Source organism: Poromitra crassiceps (assembly GCF_964638095.1).
Source record: "Poromitra crassiceps genome assembly, chromosome: 1".
In the NCBI taxonomy this organism is placed as follows: Eukaryota; Metazoa; Chordata; class Actinopteri; order Beryciformes; family Melamphaidae; genus Poromitra; species Poromitra crassiceps.
Genome location: NC_139623.1, coordinates 43,441,786 through 43,469,625, shown reverse-complemented (window position 1 = coordinate 43,469,625; position 27,840 = coordinate 43,441,786). Strand labels below are relative to the sequence as shown.

The window sequence follows — 27,840 nt, the reverse complement described above, 5'->3', positions numbered from 1 at the left end:
CAGTGCTTTCTAGAAAACAATTTTTTGTTACAGCGCAGCGGTCACGTTGTTACTAAAGCCAAACGCACCTGGCAAGTCCTGGCTGTATTTCGAGCTGACGAGGAGCACTTGAAGGCAGCATACCTCAATACCGGAAGCCTCGAAACTTTTCACTTGTGGGAAACTTGTTATCCGCATCATCATCACGATCATCACGCACGGTGTAGGCTACTGGGCGGACGAGTTGAACGGGTGGGAGGCTGAAGATGATCAGAAAGTGGTCAAGTTAAGCTGAAGAGACATTTAAACATTTCTTTATTGTGAACCTGAAGGCGAGAGGAGGAGACAGATGCAGCAGGTACACCCGTGACTGAAGAGCTGCATTTCAGAAGACGGAGGGACAGGGTTGACGCTGTACAACAAGGCTGCAGCTGGCGAGGAGCCTGCTATTTGAACGACGATATGTGGGAACAGGAGGAATTCGCAAAACACTGGAGGAACGAATTTCCCGACGGGGAAGTGCCCGAAATGGACTTGAACTCGGTGGAGGACATTGAGACGGAGCTGGATAAATGTAAAGCCAACCTGAAGCGGCTGCAGAAGGCTCTGTCCGAGGAGAAATTCAAGGTGATCTACCTGCAGACCACCGTGGCTCGGCAGAAACGAGGTTACAAGCAGGAAAGGTTTGACGGCAAAGATGAAAACTTTAACGCGGCGGACACTGTCGGCTTTTCCAAGACGGGAAATATTAGGAAAACGCTGCGGGGAGGCGACGAGGGTGACGGGGAGACGACCAGACTGTCTGGAGGCGGGAAGCTCCAGCCGCCAGGTAACCCAGGTAGGGGGGTGACTAGCCCCATAACGTGACGCTACTGTACTCCGAGATATTCTCGTATCCGACCTCCGATTGTCTATTAAAGTATTTCTGATTCTGATTGCAGATCCGAAGATATGGTAGTCCGCCTAGTGAAGCCAGTAATTTAACCTAATACTGCTTGCGTGAAACATTCGTTTAGAAGCAGTCTTTCCACACAGCCTGAGCTGAATTTACAGCAGGGTGTGTTTGATCTCACTATCATGGTGCACCGCTTGCACGCAGGGAGCAAACAACACATGCAGTCACACGGAGACAGCGGCTGCCAGTGATCAACGCAAATCCAGCGCACCTGGGAAGCAAAACATGAAATACTCAAACTCCCAAGGTTCCTGTCGGCACTAGGAAGCTTCTCCTGTCCTCAATACGGCACAGGCTGTGCAAAGACTGCTTCTAAACGGTTGTTTCACGCAAGCAGTATAATTTTAACAGCGCCGGTTAAATTACTGGGTTCACTAGGCGGACTATCATATCTTCGGATCTGCAATCGGAGGTCGGATACAGGTAGGAGAGCTTTTTTAACAGCGTTTTCCACCCATTGAGGATTCGAACGCTGCGTGACGCTGACTGCTGTACGAGAATATATCGGAGTACAGTAGCAGCGTCACGTTATGGGGCTAGGGAGTGCCCAGCATTGTCATGCCTTTTCCCATGTCCCACATATATTGAGATGATGTCCCACATTTTGATTGGCCCTGGTTTTCAAAAGCAGAGAGAAACTAATTTTTAAGAAAAAAAAGTTTTCTCTTGTTCCGGCTTTCTGATGTATTTAGTCTGGTTAGCCGTGACATTGGTCAGGATAAAATAAGACAAAGTGAGGATGTCAGGATGTCATCTTGGGCTTTGGGGGCAAAATATTGCCATTTTTAATCGATAATGAAAATAATTGTTATTTGCAGCATTACTCAGCATTGGTAACGTGTCCCACATTGTCCCACACAAACATACTCTTTGTCCCACATTTGGTTTGCTGGGATCTGGTCACACTAGGTAGGGCTGCAACTACGATTATTTTCATGATGGATTAATCTGTCGATTATTTTCTCGACTAATCAATTCATTGTTTGGTCTATAAAATGTCACAAAAATGGTGTCACAAAAAACTGCGATCACTATAATAGAAGACTAAAGAAACCAGACAATATTGACGTAAAAAAAAAAGCTGGAACGAAATAATTGTATTTTTTCCTTAACAATTAGTCTAACGATTAATTACTTACGTTATAAAAATACTTCAGTTATAAAAATAGTTGCTGATTTCTGTCGACTAATCAATGAATCGACTAATCGTTGCAGCTCTAAACCCAGGCGGGATGACCGGCGGCTCCGTCACCTGGGACCATGGCACGTTCAGCGGCAGGTCAGGTAAGCCTGTCCCGCCGCGGAAGCCTGGCTCGCAGAGGGTGGGCACGAACCCGACCGTCGTCCCTCCACCGGACAATAATGGGGAGACCAGCAGCGACCACGATTACGACGACGTGGAGTTGAATGAGAATTTTGTCAGGAGTAATTTGGTGACACCCAAGACCACCGTCCGCTGCGAGAGCCAGCGGTCGACGGCTGGCATGCGGGACGTCCTGAGGCCCTTCCACCGGCAGAGCAGGGACCTGGACTCTGGCGATGATGGCAGGCTGTCCCCGTGCGGCTTCATGCAGCCGGGTCAGCGCAGGGCCTCGCGGGGCTCTGGCTGCAGCACTCCTGATAGGAGAAGCGACGGCTACCTGAGCTCCGACCACGAAGACAACTCCTCTGCAGGTACTGTATCATTCAGATATACGCTTTATTAACACTTTATTAACGCTCTAATAACACTTTATTTGGGTCGTCTGCCTACAGAGTCTACAGAGTATTTGGAACATTTCAACAGCTTATTAGTTGACATTGCACAATTCAACTGTTTAACAGATTATCTATAGAATATTTGTGAAAATTCATGAACATACCTACTTATTACACTTAGGTGCAGGTGTGTGGAATGGGAAGCAAACAGAATCTGTTTGTTGAACCTCAATTAGAATGAGAAGTGTCTGTGTGTGTGTGTGAGCAGAAATCTGGCCGGCCACAGCTATGCCGTTTTATGTGCGATCGGGCTGAAAATTTGAGGGGGTGTAAAGAGCAAGAGAATCGAGCCGGATTCTTTAATTGATTCCCCTAATTACCTAATGATGTGATGTCATCAGTGATGATGTCATCATCCTTCCTGATGCTATAACAGTTCAGTGATGATGTCATCAGTGATGTCATCCGTGATGATGTCATCAGTGATGTCATCCTTCCTGGGTGAGGCTATTGCAGGCGATGCGAGGCTGCGTAGCGGGCGAGCTGCGTATGCGACGTGCAGTGGGCGAGCTACAGGGCGGGTGAGGGCAGCGCACAAGATTGCTAGTCTTATATAAATTTGGTAATGTGGGCTCTGTTCTCTGTCTGTTCTCTAACCCTAACCCTTAAATTTTTTGTCCCACTGATGATGTCATCAGTGATGTCATAAATCACTGAGGATGTCATAAGTGATGAAATCAGTGATGTCACTTGATCAATTGTGCATTGTGACATCACTTCATCAGCATTGTGACATCACTGATGATGTCATCACTGATCATAATAAGACACTGATCATGTCATCAGTGATGTCATAAGACTGATGGATGTAAACTTAAGGGGCACTCACACACAGGGCTGGGCGATATAGCTAAAAAGTATATTGATATAAAATATTTCATATCAGTCGATATCGATAAGTATTGATAATTTTTAATGACCCGTTTTTATTAATAAAAAAAACACGAGAAGAAAAGCAGGTTTGCATTTCACCACTTTATTTTGAACCACCTTATTTTCAAGGCACACGGGTAATTGTAATGCTAACACTGTCACACATACACACTCAGTACACAGCAGTAATTTACAGACATGGTGACGTTTTATTTTAGCCTTCTCAAACAAAAAACAACATTTGGTAATGTGTATTTCAGGGTTGTTTAATGTTTGGTGATTCAGTGAATGAGGCTGCCCTGCATTCCACAAAGTAACGTTGGAGATGTCCGCATTTGTGAAATTGGTGTCGCACAAGAAAGACTGCGGGCTTAACACGCTGTCAATTTACGTTAACATGAATTGAAACTCACTCACATTGAATTCTTTGTAATGTTTACAGCTTTCTGCTTTCGGCGTCCCCTGTATTGACAATTTCCTCCACGTCTTCTCCCCGCACTCATTTTCTCTTCTGTGTTATTGTTGATTCACGTGTGGTGGTGTGTGGTGCTGGGTGAGATCAAACATGCTGTTCGCGGCGTCACTAGCACTGCCCATTGTCAAGAGATATGATTGGCTGTTTATGAGCTGGGGCGGGTGCACGCTCTGGGTTTGTCTGTAAATGATTGCCTGTTTCCGTGTCACTCGTAGTACGCTGTATTAACAAAGGACATGATAGGCTGTTTATGAGCACGGAGGAGAAGCGTTCTTCTTTTTTTCATGCAGTCTATCGAACAGCTCTCGGGCCATTTTTTAATTGTATTGATCACGTGTCTATCGCGATATATATTGCTAGCTTTTTATTTCGGCCGAGCTACGTATGCGAGCTGCAGGGGCCACCTCGGTGAGCTGCAGGGTGGGCAAGGCCTAGCAAGCCCGCACAGTGGGCGAGCCTAGGAATTGATGCCTAGTATTGTAAATGTAAAATCAAAACAGAAAGAAGTAGTACTACTAGTAAAAGTGAAAAGTAACATTCCACAGTCAGTAACAGGGATGTGCAGACCTTAACTCGTCTTTGCTGCCCCACAAACTTTAACGTACTGTAGGTGACATCATCTTGTGGCATTTAAGTTAGTGGAATTAAGTCATTTAACTGTGTCCGCGATACTTCAGTGCATAGCATTGAACACGTGGCGTGGATCTGTACAGGATAGGTGCTTAGATAGCCTATATACTATAGTGACCGTATTCTACCACGATCACCTTTGGTCAGTCTAGTCTGTGGGACAGTGAGGAAAGAGCCTGGAGGAAGATTGAAGGCTATGTTCTGGCTCAAAGCAAACTATGATACCTTTATTATAGCTGGGAGCCAGACCTAAAGGAACTAAGGTTTAATTTAATGTATTCATCTTTAAGTGAGCCAAACTTCTATATTTTGGGTTTGTTATTAGGTCGTCCTTTTTTGGGGCGAAATTGTCCAGCAGCATGACTGGCTGCTAGTGCCAATTGACCAATCAAAGCCCATATTCCCACTGCACGTCTCTGTGCTTCGGGTAGCACAAAAGCCAAACCAGAGCAATGTCTGAGCCTACTTTCAAGATGTCCTCCTGGTCCTCAGCTGTCTGAACAAACCCTGTGCCTTCAGTCCCAGGAGACATTCTGGCAATAAATATGTGAAGGAAATATGTAAAAAGAAAGAAAACGAAGTCTTCATGCAGGAAGCGAGGTCCAGAGTTGCAGCATACTGTTGTAAATTGAAGACTTCCTCAAACAAATGTGGCAATATTGACTGAGGTTGTTTAAACTTTACATAGACGTGATTCAAGAGTGAATAATGGAGTTATCACATGAATAGTTAGAGGAAGATTTGAGGAGAAGATCTAAAAAAACACATTTCATGACTCTGCTCTGACTGTACCCCAGTCTGTTCTGTCCCTTTGCCTGCCGTTCTAGACCAGCAAGAGGAACACATGCTTGTTCTATAGCTAAAGGAAAACCTGAAGGATAGTTGAGGTAACCATCTTCTCTGGCAAACACACACTAAGGACTACATCTCAAGGGGTCATGTGACTTCATGCCATGTGTTTGTCATGTGACCTTTCTTGTGTGGATTTGATTCAAGATTCAAGATTTTTATTGTCACTCCATGGTACAAGTATCACGTGTGAAATTCTTGTGCTGTGAACTCCGTTTACAACATAGTACAAATATAACAGGGCATATGAGTGCAAAAACAACAAGAGACACAACAAGCAATAAGGCAGTAGAGTGATAAGACAAGTCAGAGACAGTGGCATATTCACTGCACATAGGTGCACATGTCATGTGCATACTTTGGACGTACTTAAACATTTTAAATTCGACGTATTTGACGTACAGGTACAAATAGCATATACCTAATTAAACATACAATTAAACATTAGACATACATAATGGTAGCATCTACAGTGCGATACAGTACAGCTACTACACTATTTGTGTATGTTAAAGGAGAATTTCGTTTTTTTTTAACCTGGACCCCTCTCCTCACATTAATTATGATCTGACGACTCACCCAGTGATCTCCGCAGCGTTTCTGGCCGTCCTAGCGTTGTTTTGAGATCAATAGCGTCCCCAAGCCAGTCCTAAAATGGAGCTCCGAGGGGGCCAAGTGGCAGCCTGTCTTTCCTGCATCTAAAATTTCTAAATAGCCAGTTTTAATCCCGTTTTCGCCACATATCATCATAATCTCATCCCTCAACAACCACCAGACTGAGATTTCCTCCCGGGCTGATCCCTGGAGTCTCCCAGGGATCAAATTACCTCATTCGTGATCTCACGCCAGTCTTCTCTGTATCGTTCCAATTTTTGTATAGCCTACTAAATTGGAACGATACAGAGAAGACTGGCGTGCGGTCGTGTATCGTTCCAATTTTAGTATAGCCTACTAAATTGGAACGATACGTTGGCCAGCCGGCAGGAAAGTATCGCGGGACTTGACGAGACTTGGTGACCGAGATCACTAATGAGGTAATTTGATCCCTGGGAGACTCCAGGGAACAGCCCGGGAGGAAATCTCAGTCTGCTGGTTGTTGCGGGATGAGATTATGATGATATGTGGCGAAAACGGGATTAAAACTGGCTATTTAGATGCAGGAAAGACAGGCTGCCACTTGGCCCCCTGTGTGGCCCCTTTTTCACTGTGCCACACATTATGACATGTTGAAATAATTGTACGCAAGAGTGGAAACACTGTCATTGAGACACAGCTTTGTTCAAATGACAGCAGTTTAGCAAGGATATGTGAATGTGTGGGAAAATGGCTCTATGACTCGATGTGAGAGTTTCATGCACCACAAGAGCTGCGGCTTGTGTCTGTTGAAGTTGTGTGGAGTACCGTAAGTTGTCTGGATTTGATGAGTTAAGTACAGTAGTTTGCAGGTGCCTTCCAGCTTCCACTACTTTAGGTGATGTGATTTCCCAGAAACCTCTGGGTCAGTAAGTACAAGCACTTACTGTAGAGAGTGTAGAAAGTCGCTTCATTTATTTCATCTTTATTTTTGTCTAACTGGATATTGGGGATGCACGATATATCGGAATATCATATCGCATCAGCTGATGCTAGTTATTTCTTAATATGTCCATATCGGTCCGATGAGCAAAATAACAGCAAAAAAAAAAAATGGTAATAACGGTTATTGTATCGGCCAACATTTTCATATTGAGACGAAACGGTATGTATGCAGTAAATCTGTATGATTCATAGGCTTTTCCAAATGTTTTGGAAATAAAGAATGACATTACTTTTTCAAATTCACAGTGTTTACATGTCTTTTTCAGTATGGACAAAATTTGATTATCATTAGCCGTTTTCCCACATGCGTACCGGAAAATTACCTGTAAGTCAATATCGGACATTTCCGGGAATTTCCCTTCACACCTGAGCGCTCGCATGTGGGAATATAGCAGCGAAATTGCCTGTATGTTGGGGGGCGGGGCGGCACTGCAGAGCGGGTGGGGAGTGACGTGTTGGCAAAACTCCGATGGTGAAATAAGTTTGCTTGTCACACAATAAATCACACTCGTTTGACTTAAGAGGGCATGTATGTTGTATAGAGCTGGGTATTGGTTCACATTTCAAGAATCGATTCGATTCCGATTCACAAGGTTGCGAATCGATTAATTTCGATTCGATTCGATTCCGATTCGATCAATTTTCAATATTGATTTGGTTAGTGATACCAAAACGTGGTTTTTGAGCTGTACCCTGAATTACATGACTGTCCAGTTATGTAACACAGGGGTTTCCAACCAGCCAAGTAGATACATGGGGAAAAAAAGTTGCAGACCTGTTGTCAATTTTAATGGTTTTAGTTACACATATATTTACTCACCAGGTGGTGACAAAGGGTAAATAACAGCCTTTTCATCTGTCAATAAAGACACTTTCACAATTATGCACAGTGATTTGATTTCAGCCTACCGTATATCATTTCTAAAAGTAGATATTAATAATGATCAAACATTTCCATTCATGTAGCCTACAGTATTTATGTTTTTGTTTCAAATACAAACATAATTAAACGTCAACTTGAAACTATGTTTTAACTACCACACACAGCATAATATTTTAGCCTGTTTATTATTATTATTATTTTTTTTTTAACACGTTCACTGCCATTGGCGAGTCAACTCGTCAAGCAGAAACCAACGGTTGACTGCCAATGGCGAGTCAACTCGTCAAATTTTTTTTTTTTTTTTTTTTTTGACGGTGGGACGTTGATCTAACCCTTTTACATCTCCTATATAAATATGGGAGCCACCGAACGTGTACAACCCATTCCACCGACCCACTAAGTGGCGACAGTGCTCTCCAGACTAGAAAAAGCCGAGCCAAAACTGCAGGGGAACGCGCGAGGAAACCATTCTCATACTGTAAAATGGATTGGTGAAAACGCTTTCGCTTTCGCGCTGGGAGCTGGCGGTGGGGGATTGCAAATTTGCATAATAGATTATGGGTGCAACACACTTTGAAACACCGGCAGAAAGCCCACAATCGCACGCAGCTTCATTCCAGCTGAGCTCACAACCGAAACGAACGAGCCCCATGCAGACTCGCCCAAAGAGCGGCCGCCAGCAGCCAGGCAGCACAGACAGGCAGAGCCTCGCTTGTACCGCTGCAGCCACGGAGGGAGGAGAACACACACGGAGGGAGGAGTTTGAAGGAGAGGGGGGTTTCCTGCTGCTATGGAGGAAATTACTGTTCAAAACTATTGTTTAGATGTCTGACGTCTTACGCCAAAAATAAATGGTTAAAGTGACTGTTCTATCGAATTTCACAAAAAGCCATTTATCTCAGCTTAAATTTTCAGACGCTGAAACCATGCTGTATTCTACTGCTAATGCCTACATAACTACTAAATCTACAAACTAACTATTTTAGACAGAGAAAGCACACATTCTATTAGTTCTTTTGAGATAATTTGTGTTCACAAAATCTTAGCAGAAAAGAATCCTCGGCTCTTGAAAGATGAGCCAGAATCCTCAAAAAAAAACCTTGGCAGAAGCTACCTACAGTATTGAAAAAACGGCTGGCAGTGAATGTGTTAATAAAAAAAAAAAATCGATCTCTGGACATATGAATCGATAATCGAGGATTAAAATGAAAATCGATTAAAAATCGGAGAATCGATTTTTTGAACCCAGCCTTTATGTTGTATCATTCACATTCGCTAACCAGTCTTTGAACTGAAATATTTGAAGAAGTTGGGATCCGTGTCTGAGAGAAATAGCCTGGTTCGATGTTTATCCCTTCACCTTCGTCGCGTTGAAGCACTTTTTACAGACTGGCTTCGTTTGATGTGTCCGGGCTTGCCTTAGCTGTCAGCAACGTAAGCAAAATACTTCCACATTTCGCTTCGTGCATTTGCTTTCTCAACAAGCGTTGGGCGGCTTGCAAGACTCCCTGTCAGGCTGCTGACTGAAGGAGCAGGACTGAAGGACTGGCCAGAGAGCGAGCAGGCAGCAGAGAGGGGAGAGGGGGAAATCGGCACGCCCACACATGAAGCTGACATAACGCTCTTATTATCACAAGATCATTTCGCCAGTTTGCTTTAATGTGCGCGAATGATTAGATTATGCCCGCTGGAACATTAAGCAACGTGTGTACACCTCGCCCATGAGAAGGACCGGTGTCGCGGCAAATGACTTGACACGTTTCACACTTGTGTCCCTGATCGCGCATACCGCTCTTCTGACTGGCTCGAAACTGGTGAAATGTCCGCAATGATGGGGTCGCGCTTATACCGGAAAACAACTTTCACACATGAAGGCATTAGACCACGTTCCGGTCATTTAGCGGTAAAAAGCGCATGTGGGAAAACGGCTATAGAAACGTGGTTTTTATACCGATCATATCGACATCGGTAACGTTGGTGTTTTGGTCCGACAACTGGGATAATCAGGGCTAAGACTTGATTGTAGATAAAGGGTGCATGTGGAGAGGAGGTGAGAGGAACTCTAGAGGCATTTTTGGGGCCTCTGCCCACTTGGCTGTGAGCTCAGAGTTTTTCATTCGAAGGAACAACGGTGGTCTGCTTCCTGGTCATTTGGCATTGTGGGAAATGGAGTCCTCCTCCTCCTCCTCCTCACACACACACACACACACACACACACACACACACACACACACACACACACACACACACACACACACACACACACACACACACACACACACACACACACACACACACACACACACACACAGTGGTGGGTCTTGCTCATGTTGATGCCTTTGTGTAAGCAGTGTGCTGGGAAGAGGTCATGTGACGGGCCCAGCTTCTTTGTATGGCAACTGACTCACTACTGACTCACAACTGAACTTGGTTCTTTATTAATCCACTGTTATTGTAAGGCTATTAACTTCAGCTCAGTTGTCTGTTGATAATAGACCCTTCTCACAGGGGCCATTTTGTGTCGAAAAGGCAGGGTAAACACAGGTGCAAGCAAAACACTAATGAGGGTTTCAAACTTCCATGATTGGAATTTGGAAACCCTCATTAGTGTTTTGCTTGCACCTGTGTTTATTCTGCCTTTTCGACACAAAATGGCCCCTGTGAGAAGGGTCTATTGTGTTGGTCCAAGAATCTGCTCAGTAACAAAACCAGTTTAACACATTCACTGCCAGACGTTTTTTTTTACTGTAGTTAGCTTCTGCCAGAGGGTTTTTTTGAGGATTCTGGCTCATCTTTCAAGACCCGAGGATTCTTTTCTGCTAAGATTTTGTGAACACACAATATCTCAAAAGAACTAATAGAATGTGTGCTTTCTCTGTCTAAAAGAGTTAGTTTGTAGAGTTAGTAGTTATGTAAGCATTAGCAGTTGAATACAGCATGGTTTTAGCGTCAGAAAAAATATTCAGAGATAAACGGCTTTTTGTGAAATTCGATAGAACAGTCACTTTAACCATTCATTTTTGGCTCTCTCTCTCTCTCTCTCCCTCCCCCTCTCGCTCTCTCTCTCTCTCTCCCTCCCTCTCGCTCTCCCTCCCTCTCTCTCTCTCTCTCTCTCTCTCTCTCTCTCTCCCTCCCTCTCGCTCTCCCTCCCTCTCTCTCTCTCTCCCTCCCTCTCGGGAGGGAGACGCACTAGGTTTAATCCTAGTGAGAGGGGGAGAGGGAGAGAGAGAGAGAGAGAGAGAGAGGGAGGGAGGGAGAGAGAGAGCGAGAGAGAGAGAGGGAGAGAGCGAGAGGGAGAGGGAGAGTTGCTTCAACTCCTCCCTCCGTGGGCGTTCTTCTTGGCTGCAGCGGCCGTCACAAGCTTGTCACCAGCCTCAGTGCTTTGCTGCTGTCCTGTGCCTGTCTGCACGGCCGCTGTTTGAGGAAGTCGGGATGGACTCGCTCGCTTCTTGGAGTTTTGGTTGAGAGAAGCTTTTGCGATTCTGGTCATATTTATGCTGCGTGTTTCAAAGTGTGTTCCACCTGTAATCTATTATGTACATTTGCAATCCCGCATCGCCAGCAATCAGCGCGAAAACGAAAGCGTTTTCCCCCATCCATTTTCATGAGAATGGCTGGGGTGAGAATGGCGTGACAAGTTAAAAAAATGCTTGCCTTCCTCTAGTCAGGAGAGCACTGTTGCCACTTAGTGGGTCGGTGGAATGGGTTGTAAACGTTCGGTGGCTCCAATAATTATATAAGAGATGTAAAAGGGTTAGATGCACAACCCACCGTCAAAAAAAAAAAATCGATGCCAACGACGTGTTAACACGTCGCTGGCAGTCAACAGCTGGATTCTGAAAACGTGTTTACACGTCGTTGGCAATGAACGTGTTAATTGAACAATATAGTTTTCATCACCATTTGGCAGGACATGTAGCAGGCCTTCCTCAGAGGACCATTATGAGCGATGGGCAGACTCCAGCTATCGGCATTCGGCTATGCTAGCTATTTAAAGAATGTTGATGGTTTTTATTGAATGCAAGACAGAATGTAGGACTAGGTCTAGCTTTAACGCCTGGCCTATTTCATTTTCTAGCTTAGAGCAACTTTTATCTGCGTAGAGAGGCCTGCAGTGAAGTTGGATGAGTCACTGTTTAAAACAGACGGGCTGACAAAGTTAATCTAATAGTTTACTTGGAGTTAATCTCCTCAATTAAGCAGACGTTTGCTCTCAAGTTGCTTCGCTGACAGGCAGCCTGGCCCAGCTGAGAGAACTGTTTCCTGTTCCTCTTACCTATATAACCTATAACCCACATGTCTGTTGAGCATCAGTTCACTCAGAAAGTAGCCAGGTGAGACGAAAGCACTTTCCTCACCTGAATTCACTGACACTGGGATGTTCAGCACTTTCAAACTTTCACCACACCTGTGTGTGACGGATTTCATTATCAAATTCTATATAGTGTATCCATTAAAACAACAACAACAACAAAACATTAGGCTACCTGAGATTCATCAGTAAATATTTCAAACACTCTGGCAACAGAACTATTTTGTAAGCAAAGATCTGACTCATAACATGAATAGTAACTCCAGTGTTTCCCCTACCATTCTACAGGCCTGGCGGGCCCGCCAGGCTAACGACGCCCCCGCCAGGCCAGAATTGTCTTTGCAAAAAAACAAAACAAAAAATCTTTAGATTTTTTTGCAGCTCTCCCCAAAATTTCAATAAACCTTTATTGCATATTAAAAAAAAAAAAAACTCTCGTAACGGACAAGCCCGTCTTGAAAAGTGTCCTCTGCATTTAACCCATCCAGGCATGTCCTTTCCTCCTAGGGGCAGGCCAGGAGCAGTGGTCGCTTTCTCGTACAGCGCCCGGGGACCAACTTCGGATGTTGTCGTCACTGGTCGGATGACGATGACGATCTGATCTTCTGCATGTTTTTAGTGGGGGGGGTTATATACGGAGGAACCCCCTGGGGGTACGGGGAGAACATGCAAACTCCACACAGAGAGAAAGGCCCTTACGACGAGATAACCCACCTGGGCAGTAGGCACCGAAGATATGGGGGGGAACACAACCACAGCGCTCACAGTGTCGCAGGCGAGAATCGAACTCAGGACCTTCTAACTGTGAGGCGACAGCGCTACCGACTGCGCCACCGTACCCTACAATACTACAATACTGGTGTTGACAGTGTTGACAGTAATAGAATATGCCAAATCATTCAAAACAATCAGCATTTTTGCATTGTGCCAGCGTGCAGCACTGTTCCAAAACGTGTCAACGTGTGTCGTTGCCTGGGAAACGCACATCCCATAATACAACTGTTTGCATCGCATCCCATAATAGTATGATGATACTTGCCATTGCGAACATAGATGCGAACAGGTTAGCTAAAAGTTTAGCGTCGCCAGCGAGGGCCCCCGCCGTTGCGGTCGGGGCACGTTTCGATAATCCCTCCAGGCCTGAAAGATTTTCTAGGGGAAACACTGAACTCATAATAGGATGTATTACATAGGCTGCTAACAGCAGTGCCTTATTCTGGGGAAAGTCCCCACTGGCCTACTGTAATGACCACAACTAGGCTTGGCAGGGCGTACTGCACCATCCTAATCCTACTAGTACCGATAGGCTTTATTGCTATGCATTTGTGTATTGTAGGCTTCATACAAATCATGTGATGCATATTTTTTTCTATATAGGTTGCTGCAAGTGCAGCTTTGATAACTACAGTTAGGTGTGATATGAAAATGATCCCATTTCTGGATTCAAGACAGGAGAAGAAACCTGTTTTTGTCACCTTGCTTAGCGATGATTCCTCCAGTATGACACACATATTTCTTCTCTTCTTTTCCCTTGGGCCTTTCTCCTGTCAGAGAGGCAGGGCTTGTCCAGGCCCGTCCTGTAAAGCATGCGTGGTGGTGGAACTGTCTGTGAGCCTGTCGCACTGTTTCCATCTTGTGCAATCTGTGGTCTAACTGTCAGCACCGTGGATGTTGTCTGTGTGGATTTTGCACATTTAAAGGTACATTCAGCGATGTTTTTGTGTTCAAATAAGTGTTAAAATGACTCTATATTCTGACAGCAATCACTGAAATAGAGTGTTTGGTCAGTGACGAGGTACGGTTGCGGAGATACGTCCGCCCTGCATGCAGGACTACAGGACAGAGACAGCGGGGGGGGGGGGGGGTTTCAACTCACTGACCAAACACTCTATTTCAGTGATTGCTGTCAGAATATAGAGTCATTTTAACACTCATTTGAACACAAAAACATCGCTGAATGCAGCTTTAACATCGGCGATAAAGTTCAAGTTTATTTCTATAGCCCTTTATCACAAGCATGTCTCAGAGGACTTTACATAGAATGTGTCGAGGTAAATCTAACTAAACACAATCCAGATTGAACATAATTATATATGACAAGCATAGGGGAAAACCAGCAGGTAGGCAAGAGCAGATTTGAGCAAGACAAAACAATGTAGCTATTAAAAAAAAGCTATTAAAAGCTCCCAAGAAAAACCTCAGTAGGACAACTGGAAGAAACCTTGTACCAGTGTATTACAGCTTTAAGACTGAGGCCTCAGTCACTATGTCTTTTTTGTGTGGTATGTTTGTACCTATGGTTTGTATGTACGTGTGTGTGTGGATGTACGTATGTATCTATGTATGTATGTACTATGGTTTGGATTAGGGATGTTCATCAATTATCGAAAATCGATAATTGATCGTTAAGGATTGGAATCGATCCTGTGGCATTTGGATCGATTTTTTAATTATTGAAAAAAAAAAAAAAATTGGACTAGGTTTGGGTGGAATTCGTTCCTCCTCGCCCCACTCCATTGCACAGCCGACTAACGTGAGGTGGAGCTTCATATAGTCTCTAGTTTTCTGGCTGGGCACGGGCCTTTGTGCCAACAAAACTGTTTTAAACATGGGAAATTCACACCGGCATGCGCCGGGGACAGCAGTGTTGGAGAGGAGACACATTGAAATAAAGAGTTAATTGGGGAGAACACGTTGTCTTTCGTATTTTCTGCCATAGGCATTCATTTTGTAAAAAAAAAATTGAAAGTTTTCTAAGTATTAATATGATTGATAATCAATAATTGATAGTTAATTTTCACCGATTATCGATTTTGGAAAATTTTCAAAATGAACATCCCTAGTTTGGATGCAGGACAACCTGACAGCTTGACAGCTTGGGTAGTGTAGTGTCCTTCTGCAAGGCAGGAGCTTTGTTACATCATGGGCATGGCAGACTGTCCTCAGAGAGACGGGGTGTAACGATAACCGGTTTTAATGATCACCATGATAAAATTCCTTACGATAAGCGTACAGTTTCAAATTTTCATTATCATTCAAACCGTGGTACCGTGATTACCGTGGTACCGTGATTACTGTGCTTTGAAAAACATGGTAAATACTGTCCATCATCAACCAAAGTTGGCAACAGTCTCCCGGATGCAAACGTGCACCCTTGGAGAAATGATTTCAGTGGGTGTATCAATCCTTTTTGGGTCTGAGTTTTCAATATAAAATTTGGTGACATGATTTCTGTGAGTGTATTAGTACTTTTTGAAAATTTTCAGCACATTTTAACAAACCGTGATAATACTGATAACCGTGATAATTTTGGCCACTATAATCGTGATGTGAAATGTTCATATCGTTCCATCTCTAGGTGGGACACGGGCTGAATATCCCCACACGTCTGAGCTAATCTCCCCCAGCACTCTGGCCTGTTTAGGCAGCACTGCTGTGGTGCACATGTGGGCAAATGGCTGCTTTTGTGGCCTGTCTGCTTCTTATTGAAGCAGACAGACCAAGCAGACAGACCTATGAACCTAAAGTTAACCAGCTATTTAAAATGTTCTTGTATAATTCAAAATATACTAAAACACAACTGAAGAGACACACCTGCCTCCTCATGCTTGTGCATACATTGAGTGTGTACAGAGCTACCAGGTTGTGTCACAGTATAAACTCACGCTATGCTATGGTATTATTAGGGGTGTAACGGTTCACAAAATTCACGGTTCGATACGACACAGTTTGTACGTTTTCGATATAGCAAAAAAAAGTAGAAGTAATTATTTATTTAATTATTTTCACAGTTTAGTTATTTTAAATTTTTTTATTTCAATTTACACCAATGTTTTTTTTAACACCTTTCGTCTTTTTCGTCTCAGTTTTTGTTGACCATGATATCCTTGTAGACGACTTGCGCTGTTCAGCAATGAAAGATTTGTTTCGGTTTTTGGTTTGCAATGCGTACTGAACCTAAAGCCTCGTACCTAAACAGCTCGGTATGAATACGCGTATTGTTACACCCCTGTATGGTATGGCATGGCATGGCATGCGTGGCGCATGGCATGGAATGGTATAAATTGTTTTCCTCATAAGAGATTCAGAATGTCATAAGACATTTATTTATTAGATTGAAAATCTTGTTGCATTTATCTACTCTACTGATACCGTGTCCACCTAGTGGTTTATTCTGCCTGCGTGTTCTTGATAAATTGCATAGGTGGGAATTAGGGGTGTCAAAAATAATCGATTATACGATGCATCGCGATGCGGACGTGCACGATTCTGCATCGATTAACAAATATCAAAAATCGATTATTAAAATTTTTTTTTATTTTTTTATTTTTTATAATCAAATAAAATACAATGTAAGTACATGCAGTTGTTTATTTTAATTATGGATCATAATACAATGCAATTCCAAATGCACTTTTATTTTAAAAGTAGCCACACAGTGAGAAAAAAGAAAGTGAGAAAAAATAAATCATGTATTGCGGAAAAAGTGATGCATCGATTTAAGATGCATCGCGATGCATCGTTTAATCGAATCGAATCGAATCGTTGACAGATGAATCGTAATCGAATCGAATCGGGAGGCCAGTGAAGATTCACAGCCCTAGTGGGAATCCCGTGGACATGTCGCCTGTCCATTATAGGGCTAAGACAGATTGACAGACACACTCACATTCACACCTATGGGCCACCGAGAGTCTAATCCACCTGACTTTCACCTGAAGTGGCCTATATGGACTCACTCAGCGTTGTCTCATCTGTCAATGGGTCGACTCTGCAGACACATCTGATATCTCTAATTCTCTATGAATGAATTAAAGCCGTCAAAGAATCTGTGGCTTTAAAATGTCAGAATGAAATAGCAGGAAGCAGACAGGATGTCTGTGTGACAGGAGGTGTGGCTTTAACACCAGGAAGCAGACAGGATGTCTGTGTGACAGGAGGTGTGGCTTTTGCACCATCACGGCTTGTTGTTTGCAAGATGGCTGCAGAAGCAAATATTTGTATGTAGGCAGAAGCCCTCACATTATCTGTATAGGTGTGTACCTTTTACACTAAACAGAGCTAACTCTTTTTTACACAGTATTCAAGTCCCGACTTGATAATCATTTATTCAGAACAGGCTACAATAGGGTTGTACGATGTCAGCAAAATATCCATCGTGATTGTTTTACAGTGAAACATCGTTTTGAACGATGGCATCGTCATTTATGCCATCCGCCGCTGCAATGCACGTTAACAGCAGGACAGCTGAGCTCTTCATGAGAACGACAGGCAGGCTACTAGCTACTGCACAGAGCCAGGCCACTCAAGCAGTGAGCGGCAGCTACTGCTCTAACAGCTAGCAGTAGCCTAGCTGCTGCTGCTGCTGCTGCTGTATTTCTCTCTCAACTCGCTCCAGTCTCCTCAACTCTCTCTCTCATTAGGTTCAAAAGCCCACGCGAATCTAACGTTATATCCGCCAGTAATTCTGTCAGTTTTCTGCCAGCTAGTTAAATTCAACACACACACACACGTTGTTGGTCAGGATGTAACGTTAACGTTAGCCTATTTGCTTTGCGCCGTTCAATATTGCTAGTGCTGTATCAACTTCAACTTGGGAACCAGTGAAACACAGTTGAACACAGTTGAAGACTTGTACTCACTTTGGGTTGAAAACAGGAAAGAACGTGAAGTTTCTTATTTGTCTTAAAAAGTTTTCACAACAACACAGCCGACACGCGCGGGGGACGCCCCTGCGACATTAAACAAGCGCCCCCTGTTCAGAGAAGGAGTAGAGCGGAGGAGGGGGAGAAGGAGGGGGAGTGGAGGCTTTCCTGAACTGAACTGGGCGCGCTTGTTTAATGCCGCCCGCGCGTCCCCCGCGCGTCACGGTAAGAGGACTTGGCCTCTTTTATTATTAAAACAGCACACATTTATTTCGAACAGATAATTAATCATGATGATCCGATGTAGAAGGCTCAGAGGTCGATGGGGGGTCGGCCAATCACGATGGTCGATGCCATCGTCCATCGTGCCAACCCTAGGCTACAACCAACGCTAAAGGTCTTTGCACACACAGTCCGATTGTTTTCGTATGCGTGTTTTTTAATCCGTCATCTGAAAACACAGACGGGTCCCAGCTCGCAAACATCTATTGACTGATGCGAAAAACACAGAAAATCGAACCTCGTCCGAAAACTTAAATGACGGACGTAATTGTCGGACTCGGTGTGTCACTGATGATTGACACAAATGAGGTCCTATTCTCTTTTTTTCCAATTTCAGACGAAAATACGGAAATGGTGTGCACAAGCTATAACTCCCAACTTATCAGCCATTCATTCCACACAAGCACGCTAAATAGTGATCTAACGATATGAAATTTCACAGTACAGTACTACGATATGGTACGGTATCTACCAAAATATCACCATATATGGTATTTCACGGTATCGATTTTCCCCCACCCTTTTAATTAAATATACTATGGCCCATCGGAAAAAACAAACAAACAAACAAACACATATTTTGCTTTGAAGAAAAATATTGATTTATTGAACTGAAACTAATATAAGAATATTTATACAAAGGTCCTCCATTATTAACTTATTAGTAGTTGCATGTGGCGGTGTGCATATTGCACAAAATATCATGGGCACAGTATTACAGGGAAAGCTTACAGTACGATACGGTATGGTTGCTAGATATCGCGGTCACGGTATCTCACGGTTATCATTAGATCCCTAGCGCTAAATAGAATTATTGCATAAGATAACCAAACCAAATCCAGCACTCTAACATGGGCTCACATCTTTAAAAGATGGATCGGCGGAGGTATAGAGTTACATGTCATGTAGTGTGTTCAGATTCTAAGTTAAGTTCCTGTAAGTTATCCTTTATTTATCCCCATTGGGAAATTCATCCCCTGCATTTGACCCATCCTCTACTAGGAACCTTCCTAGAACTAGGAGCAGTGGGCAGCCGCAGTGGGCAGCCGCAGTGCAGCGCCCGGGGACCAACTCCAGTTCTTTTTGCCATTGCCTTGGTCAGGGGCACTGATAGGAGTATTAACCCTAACATACCGGTACATGTCTTTTGGTGGTGGGAGGAAACCGGAGCGGGGAGAACATGCAAACTCCACACAGAAAGGACCTGGGACGGACCGGCCCTTCTTGTACATCAGATGGGTAAACATGTGCAGTCAGAGTATCTTCTCCAACCAATGAATGTGATCCAGTGTTTTTTTTACATGGCAAATATGTATCCATTGAATGCATTATAAAAGGGTTAAACCACCCCTCTCAAATAGAATGAAACTGATTTTGAAATTTATTCTGATTGAGCTAGTTATTGGAGCCATTTTTATTCTGGAATTAAATTGTAATAGACATAAACTCATACCCAGAGTTTGTGATGTGCTTGTTATATCTCTTGTTTTTTAGCTGTTTTTCTGTCTCTTTTGTATTCTTCGTTATGCAATTACATAATTTGACACCAAAGTTGAGGCTCTAATAGAAGGTCTGATAGATTGCTGTTGACCTTTGGGCTTGAAAGGGGATTTCTTTTTTTACCACAGCAAGATTCCCCTCTCAGTGAACCCAGGTTCAAATGGCACACACTGTAGTAGCTAATGCTTACCTTACAGTGATGTCATCTCTCAACAAGCCCTTTGATGCTGTGTTGCCGCGTGTCCTCCCGTCGTCTGCTGACGTCAGCATCCACAATGTAAGCCTTAGCCTGAAAGCTGTGATGAGTAAGCAAAGTGGTTAGATGTGTCAGGACACCATGTGGTGTGTGACAGTGATGATGATCTCATATGGCCTGATTAGACATGGTGAAGATGAGTGTGACAGCAGGTCCCTCATGTGAGTGTGATATGGTTTCATTGTAGAGACCGACCGATACTGGATTTTTGAGGCCGATGCCGATATTAGGGAGTAAAAAAATGCCGATATCGATATATCGGCCGATATTCTTATACACATTATATTAAAAAAAGTTTTTGCAATGATTCCTCAAATATCAAACACTTGACAAAGATATGACTTGACATGACTTGGGATATGTAATGTAGGCCGGATATTTTACAGCTTATCAATAAACTTTATTGTCCAAAATGACATCAATGCAATGAAACAGTAAACTTCACTGGGAATTTAATAATTATAAATAAGTAGAAATACAAAAACACAAATAGAACAAATATAAAATATAACTTGAGTTAAGAAAACAGATCAAATATACAAAACATGCTGTCTATAACTTAAAAAATACAAAATAAAAAAAATATCGGCAATATCGGCAAACATACGATACCGATATATCGATTATCGGCCAATATCGGCCGATAATATCGGTGGTAGGGATGTCAATTTTCGGTTAATTTCACTTTCGATTAACCGACGCTAATAATCGATTAACCTATCGGTTAATTCATAATTTTTTAATATTAAAAAAAAATATATATATATATGTTTTTTTTTTTTTTTTTTTTTTTTTTGTGTGTCTATTTACTCAATGAACTCATGCCCAAACAAGGCGTGTCTATTTAGATGCTGAAATGTTAATGCTTTTTGTGTTAGAATTTCTAACACAAAAAGCATTAACAAGCATTAACAAAAAGCATCAACATTTCAACACAAATTCTTTTTGTGTTAGAATTTCTAACACAAAAAGCATTAACATTTCAGCATCTAAATAGACACGCCTTGTTTGGGCATGAGCTCATTGAGTAAATAGACCAAAAAAAAAAAAAAAATTTTTTTTTTTTTTTTTATATTAACTGATAGACCGACAGCAATAACCGAACAACGACGTTAGCGACGGTTAATCGATTAACGGTTAACCGTTGACATCCCTAATCGGTGGACCGATGTATCGGTCGGGCTCTATTTCATTGCGCAACTTATTTCTGTCTGTCACCTTTTTAGTTCCAACCAGCAAGCTGAAAATGATTGGGGGGAGGGGCTGACTGTGATATGAAACCCTGGAGGCCCAACAGGCCACTGTACAGTATAAAGACAGGCATTTCGGCGCATCACAGGAGGGACGCAGAATCACAATTAAAGGCCCAATCCGTCAAAACTCACTATTACTGATGCCGGTGGCCGTTAGTGTAACTGCAGGCAGCGTGTGAACGAGCTGACGCGCGGGCACCATACTCGCACGCGCACAAGCAGTTGCCTGGCAACAGCAGAGCTGTTCGTTGCTTTGTAACGTTAACTCATAAAAGTCACTTGAAAACGGCAACCTGGACAATTTATCGGTCAGATCAGCCTCAAGATGCCCAGGAAGGATTCTGGATGAATTAGGGGACGTTATTGTGGCATGTTTGGTCGTGTTTTGGCTTGCGTTGACTGCGGGCAAGTCGATACTCATGTTAGCAAAAGCAAGGAAATAGCCTGCTCCCCCTGTATGTACGGTAATGCCTGGAGTTGACCAAACTGAACAATCAAACAATGTTTCATAAGCATAACAGTAACGTTAGGCATATTTAGGACTGTTAAATTCATTATCCACACAAGACGGTAACGTTATTAGTGGGGCTGGTGGTAATTTCTATAAATGTAAATTAATATTAGTTAGCCGCGTATAGCATCAAGCTAACGAATCACCACCGCAGCTAAATGCAGTCAAACAATAATGTTCCATGACCATAAGCATAACGGTAGTAACGTTAGGGTTGCATTACTTCACACAAGACGGTAATGTTAGCAGAGTTTCTGACCAGGTGGTCAGATACTTGTACTACGGAGTGACAGTAAAAATCTTGAATCTTGAAAATCCATTAGCAAGCAGCTAACGTTATCTGGTCAAAACCACATTACACTAGCTACAAGCAGCAAGTTCCCTTCATGAACCGAAAACACAGTCCTGACTCTAGTTTCCCCCCGATGTCGGTCACATTGCTGCTGTCTGGCCAGACGGGCTTCATTAGATAAATATTTATTTATTTAGTCTGGACTTTTTCTGGAGTCTGTGTTTGTTGTTTCCTTTAGCTAGCAGCTAGCGACGAGCGTAACGTTAAAAGCTACTTCAGCCATTTCCTGTTAGCGTCTAGGACAAGAGACAAGCTCGACGTGAACGCGCGAGACGTCACATCCTCTAGCTGTGGCGGGAGATGCTATCCACTTCGAAACTGCGGTTTTCCATGTATCTTCTGAACGGCTGGTCGGAGAGAAACGCCCCTGGTCGCCATTTTTAAGTGACGTCAAGGCGCATTCACTCAGTGCCAATAATAAACACTTTGTGCACATTTATTTCTCGCCAAAACCAACGGAATGGGCCTTTAAGGAAGAAGTCTGGAGCAACTCGGGCCATAGGATGCCTTTTATTTAAGGTGCAGAGTATACTCATGTGAGTATACTCTGCACTAGGGATGGGCATTTCTAGCAAAAACACTATTCGAAATTCGCTGGCCAAATTCGAATTTAATTCGAATTTCGAAAAAAAAAAAAAAAATGTAATTTTTTTTTTTTTTTTTTTTTTTTTTTGTGAGTGAAATGTTGCATTGTCTCCCCTGATTCTAAGTCTACGGCTTTATTAATTAATATAAAAAGCTTCTGCTGTGGATTTTTAGCTCAAACAAGCATTGCACCACTGAAGTAAAGAACATGTTACATGACATTGACATTTTCGAAAATAAAAAACAGTTTTGACAATCATGAGTGGTTCATTAAATATTTAGTAGGCTCAGGTCTGAGTGCCAAAGGGGTGCCAAAGTCACCCCCTCTCCCTCTTCATGGGATTTCATCTGCCATTAATTTTTCCATAAACCTTGCTTAAAATGCTTATAAAAATTGTTTTACTTGCTCAAACCAAGCGATTTGACTATACTTAGAATCAGGGGAGACAATGCAACATTTCACTAAAAAAAAAATTTTTTTTTTTTTTTTTTTTTTTTTTTTCGAATTTCGAATTTCAATAATAAAAGTCGACCTTGATAATAACAACGATTATTCGAAAATTCGAAATTCGATGCCCATCCCTACTCTGCACCTTAAATAAAAGGCATCCTATGCTCCTATGCTCCAGACTTCTTCCTTAATTGTAAACTTGATAGGACTTGGCACATTGCCCTAGATTCTCTTGTCTCTATGTGCGTGTGTGTCTGTCCATTTCTAGAGTCAAGTGGGGTGTGGACCTCCGCAGGGGTTCATGATTAGGGACTGAGGTATGCTGTTGGAAAGGTTTTCACGTTAGTAGATGCCCCGCCCCCGCCCTGACCCATCCCATAAACAATTTGAGACAAACAAAACCTGCTAGCTGTCTCTCACCCTGCGCGTCTCCTTTGAGTAAAACAAACAAACGTCGTATTCCTTGAGGCTAGAATTTTCCAGGAATATAGTGTGTGGGAAAATGCAGCATCATGCTTCGTGTGAAAGACCACTTTCCACTTTCACTTTCACTTCCTATCTAATGGAAATGAGCAGCTGCAGGAAGCGGGGGCTGCTGAGAGTCGTGGTTTTCCTGTCAGTTAACGAGATCGTTGAAGCTCTGCCGCCATGCCCAGCTTCAAGAAGAAAGCCACTCATGTGTCTTAGTTGGAAGAGATGTCGGTACTGCTACAGTACCACTATCCCACTGAGTGTTCTGAAGAGATGTCAGTACTGCTACCACTATCCCACTGAGTGTTCTAGCTTTTTAGTTACCAGAGAAATTGAGGAGGGGGAGGGGGGCAACAAACGATAGCCCAGGCTCTAAGAATATGGAAAACACTGATTAAATCAGGCTGCAGAGCCAAAAATAATTAGCCACCTTACCATGATACAACTCTTTATTGCTCCTGTATCCCCTGTGGAGGAATGGCCTCCCCTCTCTAGATAGAACAGCAGACTCACTCTCGATCTTCTTGTAACGGCACTGGGGCCCTGATCATAGACCCTTTTCACGGCAAAACACTAATGAGGGTTTCCAAATTCCAATCATGGAAGTGTGAAACCCCTCATTAGTGTTTTGCTTGCACCTGTGTTTTAGCCTGGGTAAACCCAGCCTCCACGTGACCTGCTCTCAGACCTGCTCTCAGTCACTACCGTCTGGAAGATGAGCCATTCAGAGTGATTTCTGGCACGAAGCGAATTCCATCGCGGAATCGCAGCCAATGAGTGACGGTGTGACTGCCAACATCAGTCCTGCCGTGATCGGCCAATCAGAGAGTGCATCTTTGTCAATGACGTATAACAGCTGCAGCGGCTCAGCAATACCTAGCCATTAGCATTTGGCCTCTCCAGAGCATAGCTCCCGAGCTAGCTATGGCTCTGCAGGGAAAGAGCTACGTTGAGGAAAATCATTCATCAACACTACGTGCGATTGGTAAATACTGTAAATGCAGAGGTGGATAAACTATCCAGAGGAGTTTAACCCCCTTGTTCCCCCTCATTGATTGATAGTTGATCCAACGTTAGCTAGATATATAACGCTATAGCTGGTAGATGAGTATATGCTCTGAGTATGCTCCTCCTGTAATGACAAATGGACATGTAGCTAGCGTTAATGTCATGCTGTGCAATTACGTTAGAAAATAAGATTACCTCGATTTTGTGGAAGATAGGAAGATGCAAGCGGCAGGCTCGTGACGCGAGGTCTGGAGGAAATAATACTCTCTGCAAAACCTGCAAAATCGTTCACATTGGTTGTAGCCATTGCGTGCTAGCAGTAGCCTACTGATTGTACTGAATGTGTAGTTAACTCTTTTGCTAATAACAAAGGGCGCTGAGTGTTGACGCCATCTTTTGCACTGTGCATGTGCTCTGTGTGCTAAGCTGGTTGGTTGATGGAGTGGTCTATCAAGGGAGGTACACCCGCCCCTCCCCGACAGCAGAAATCCATCTGAATGGCTCGTCTTCCAGACTGTAGTGACTGAGAGCAGGTCTGAGAGCAGGTCACGTGGAGGCTGGGTTTACCCAGGCTACCTGTGTTTACCCTGCCTTTTCGACACAAAATAGCCCCGTGAAAAGGGTCTATTGCACTTTGTATTTTGATTGATTAAAATTTTCTGTCTCTCACCTTCATGCAATTATTTGGATATAGATGCAATTTGCATGCAGGCACACACACACACTATAATAATATTATTATTATTATTACTATTATCGATAATTGGTGGTTAATTTTCCTGAATTTCAATTATGGAAATTTATAAAAAATGCCCAACCCTACTTGCTAGCCTGTCTCTGTCTCTTTGTCAACAAGGCTCTTTTTTACTGGCAACACTGCCCAGGGAGTTATGAACCACCGGCATTCAGCGGAGTATATAATGGTTTAAACCACTAAGAGCATTAATGTACTCTCAGTTCTCTGTGTGGATATCAGCACAGTACACTTCGCTGTGCTCATCGGTTTCACTTCCCTCCATGGCTAGGTGGAAGTAGGAGCAGCAGACAGGCGAGTTTAGGTGGCAACAGGAAGACTTGCTTATCAGTCATCGGGCCACGTCTACGACCGACCACTTTAGAGAAAGGGAAGACGTGTTTGAGTTTCAGGTGACAGGAGCCTCTTCTATGGGTGTTGAGTGTCAGTGTGCACAGTCACACCTGGAAACACTAGCCACAGCGAGTGTGTAGGTTCAGGGTTAGAAGTGTAAGCATAGCATAGCCACAGCGAGCGTGTAGGTTCAGGGTTAGAAGTGTAAGCATAGCATAGCATAGCATAGCATAGCATAGCAAGTGGTGTCTGCCTTCCATTGAGTGCAAGCTGTTTGCACAATGTGAAGGGACACCACTATCGGTGTGTAAGTGCTGTTGTATGGCACAATACCACCATTGCTTTCTAGTAAGCAGGACTTACTGAACTGAGCTCACTGTCTGTAAGCAAGTGTTGCTGGCTCTCTCAACATTTGATTTGAGGCCACTCTAGGTCTGCAGCTTCTCTACACATAGCTTGTCTATATATTAATGGATTGGTTGTTCATGGCACCACATGAATAAGGAAGTGCAGCATGAAACTTCCCAGGCTCTTCTGAAGACACTACGAGGCAAATGCTTAGAAAATATGTTTATCAAGGGTCCTCCTCGTGTAGAAAAATCACATTTGCTTTAGGCTATATCTTTCGCAGAGCACCATTTGCAGAAGATACCTCCGTAATATTGCAAAGATCCGGTCCTCTCTCATATGCCCCTCTGCTGAAACACTCATCCACGCCATCATCTCCTCCCATCTCGACTTCTGCAACTCACTCCTCCACGGCATCAACACCAGCCTCATCAACAGACTCCAACTGGTCCAGGACGCAGCCGCGCGACTTCTCACCCACACCAAATCTTGTCACCCAGTCTTAAAGGAACTTGACTGGCTTCCCGTCTCCTACCAGATCAACTATAAACTCCTGGTCATCACGTAAAGCCCTTCACCAACTAACTCTTCAACCAACTCACATGGAATCGTAGGCTTGTCTGAGTAGGGCAATCTTGTATCAGGAGAGACTCCAGAGATTTGGTCCAAAGTATGCTGGAGCACACAGATTTGAGGCAACACATTTGACTATAAGACTAATGTTTCGATGCCAGAGCATCTTCATCAGACCAGAGTCATTTATATGACATGATGTCAGTGAGAACCCACCCCACCTCAGAGCAGGATTTCTACCAAGGTCTAATGCGCCTTCCACCCACACGGCCAGTTTGGCATGCCCAGTTTTGAACTGACCGTTGTACCCTTAAAATGAAGTTGTGGATTTCCTCATTTAAAACTACATGTGGTGCCACAAATAACAAACGCTTCACAGCGTCTACCGATAGGCAGACGTTTAAGGCGTTTAGTAATTTGTAGCTACAGAAAATAACTAGGGATGCACCAATATATCAGCTGTATATCGGTATCGGCCGATATCGGCCTTGTTGACTGCAATTCCAGTGACTGATATTTATCAGTTGGGTGGGTCCATGGACATAAATAATATGGACGTAGCTATCCCATAACATTTCTTCTCCCTGGCCGTCACCATCTTGATTTTTCATCAGCAGAGTGGGAGGGAATGGGCTGAGTCCTTCCTCACCTCACGTGAGATGGGAGTTTCCCAGAGCCACAGCTCCGCCTGCTATTGGTCCGTGATCGGCGTTATATGAAAAATGATCCCATACAGTTGTCATGAAAAGGTGAAATTAGCTATATAGACCAAAACCGTGTTTTGCCCCTAACTGGAAAGATGTTTAATCCTGTTACAAAGTCGGGCATTTTAACATGCCTACTGCCCCTGACGCCTAGTTGCCATTCGAGGAACTACAGCTTTTCAATTCAATTCCGCTGTCCGCATCATCAGAGGGAAGGGGGTGGGCTTGCCCACTGGTTGGGTCACATAATTTCTGCCTTCTCATTGAGTAGGTAGTTGTATAGCAGTCCAAAAGGCTTTTGAAACAATTATTTTTCACAAAATAATCTTTGTCTTGTGAAAGAAGATAATGGGTGCGTTCGGAAATAGCACTCTGAGTGTCCAGAGTGCACACTGGACCGTTCGTAAATTGGGAGCCTGCCACCTGCAGTAGATCCAGACTGGGATTGTGGGATGCTACTGAGATGGACAGAGCACCCTCCAGTGGACATCTGTAACAAAAATGCTAGACTGTTCCTGTGTT

General features: G+C 43.4%; 1 protein-coding gene across 2 annotated transcripts in view; it reads left to right on the top strand.

Moving 5' to 3' along the window:
• Positions 1 to 223: 223 nt before the first annotated feature.
• abr (ABR activator of RhoGEF and GTPase) overlaps positions 224 to 27,840 on the top strand; it is a 387,908-nt gene continuing 360,291 nt past the window's right edge. For both annotated transcript variants that reach the window (XM_083650474.1, XM_083650477.1), the window contains exons 1-2: positions 224 to 808; positions 2,150 to 2,608. In XM_083650474.1, coding sequence (XP_083506600.1) covers positions 442 to 808; positions 2,150 to 2,608 — 826 coding nt within the window. In that variant the 5' untranslated portion in view covers positions 224 to 441. The remainder of the gene's footprint in view (positions 809 to 2,149; positions 2,609 to 27,840) is intronic.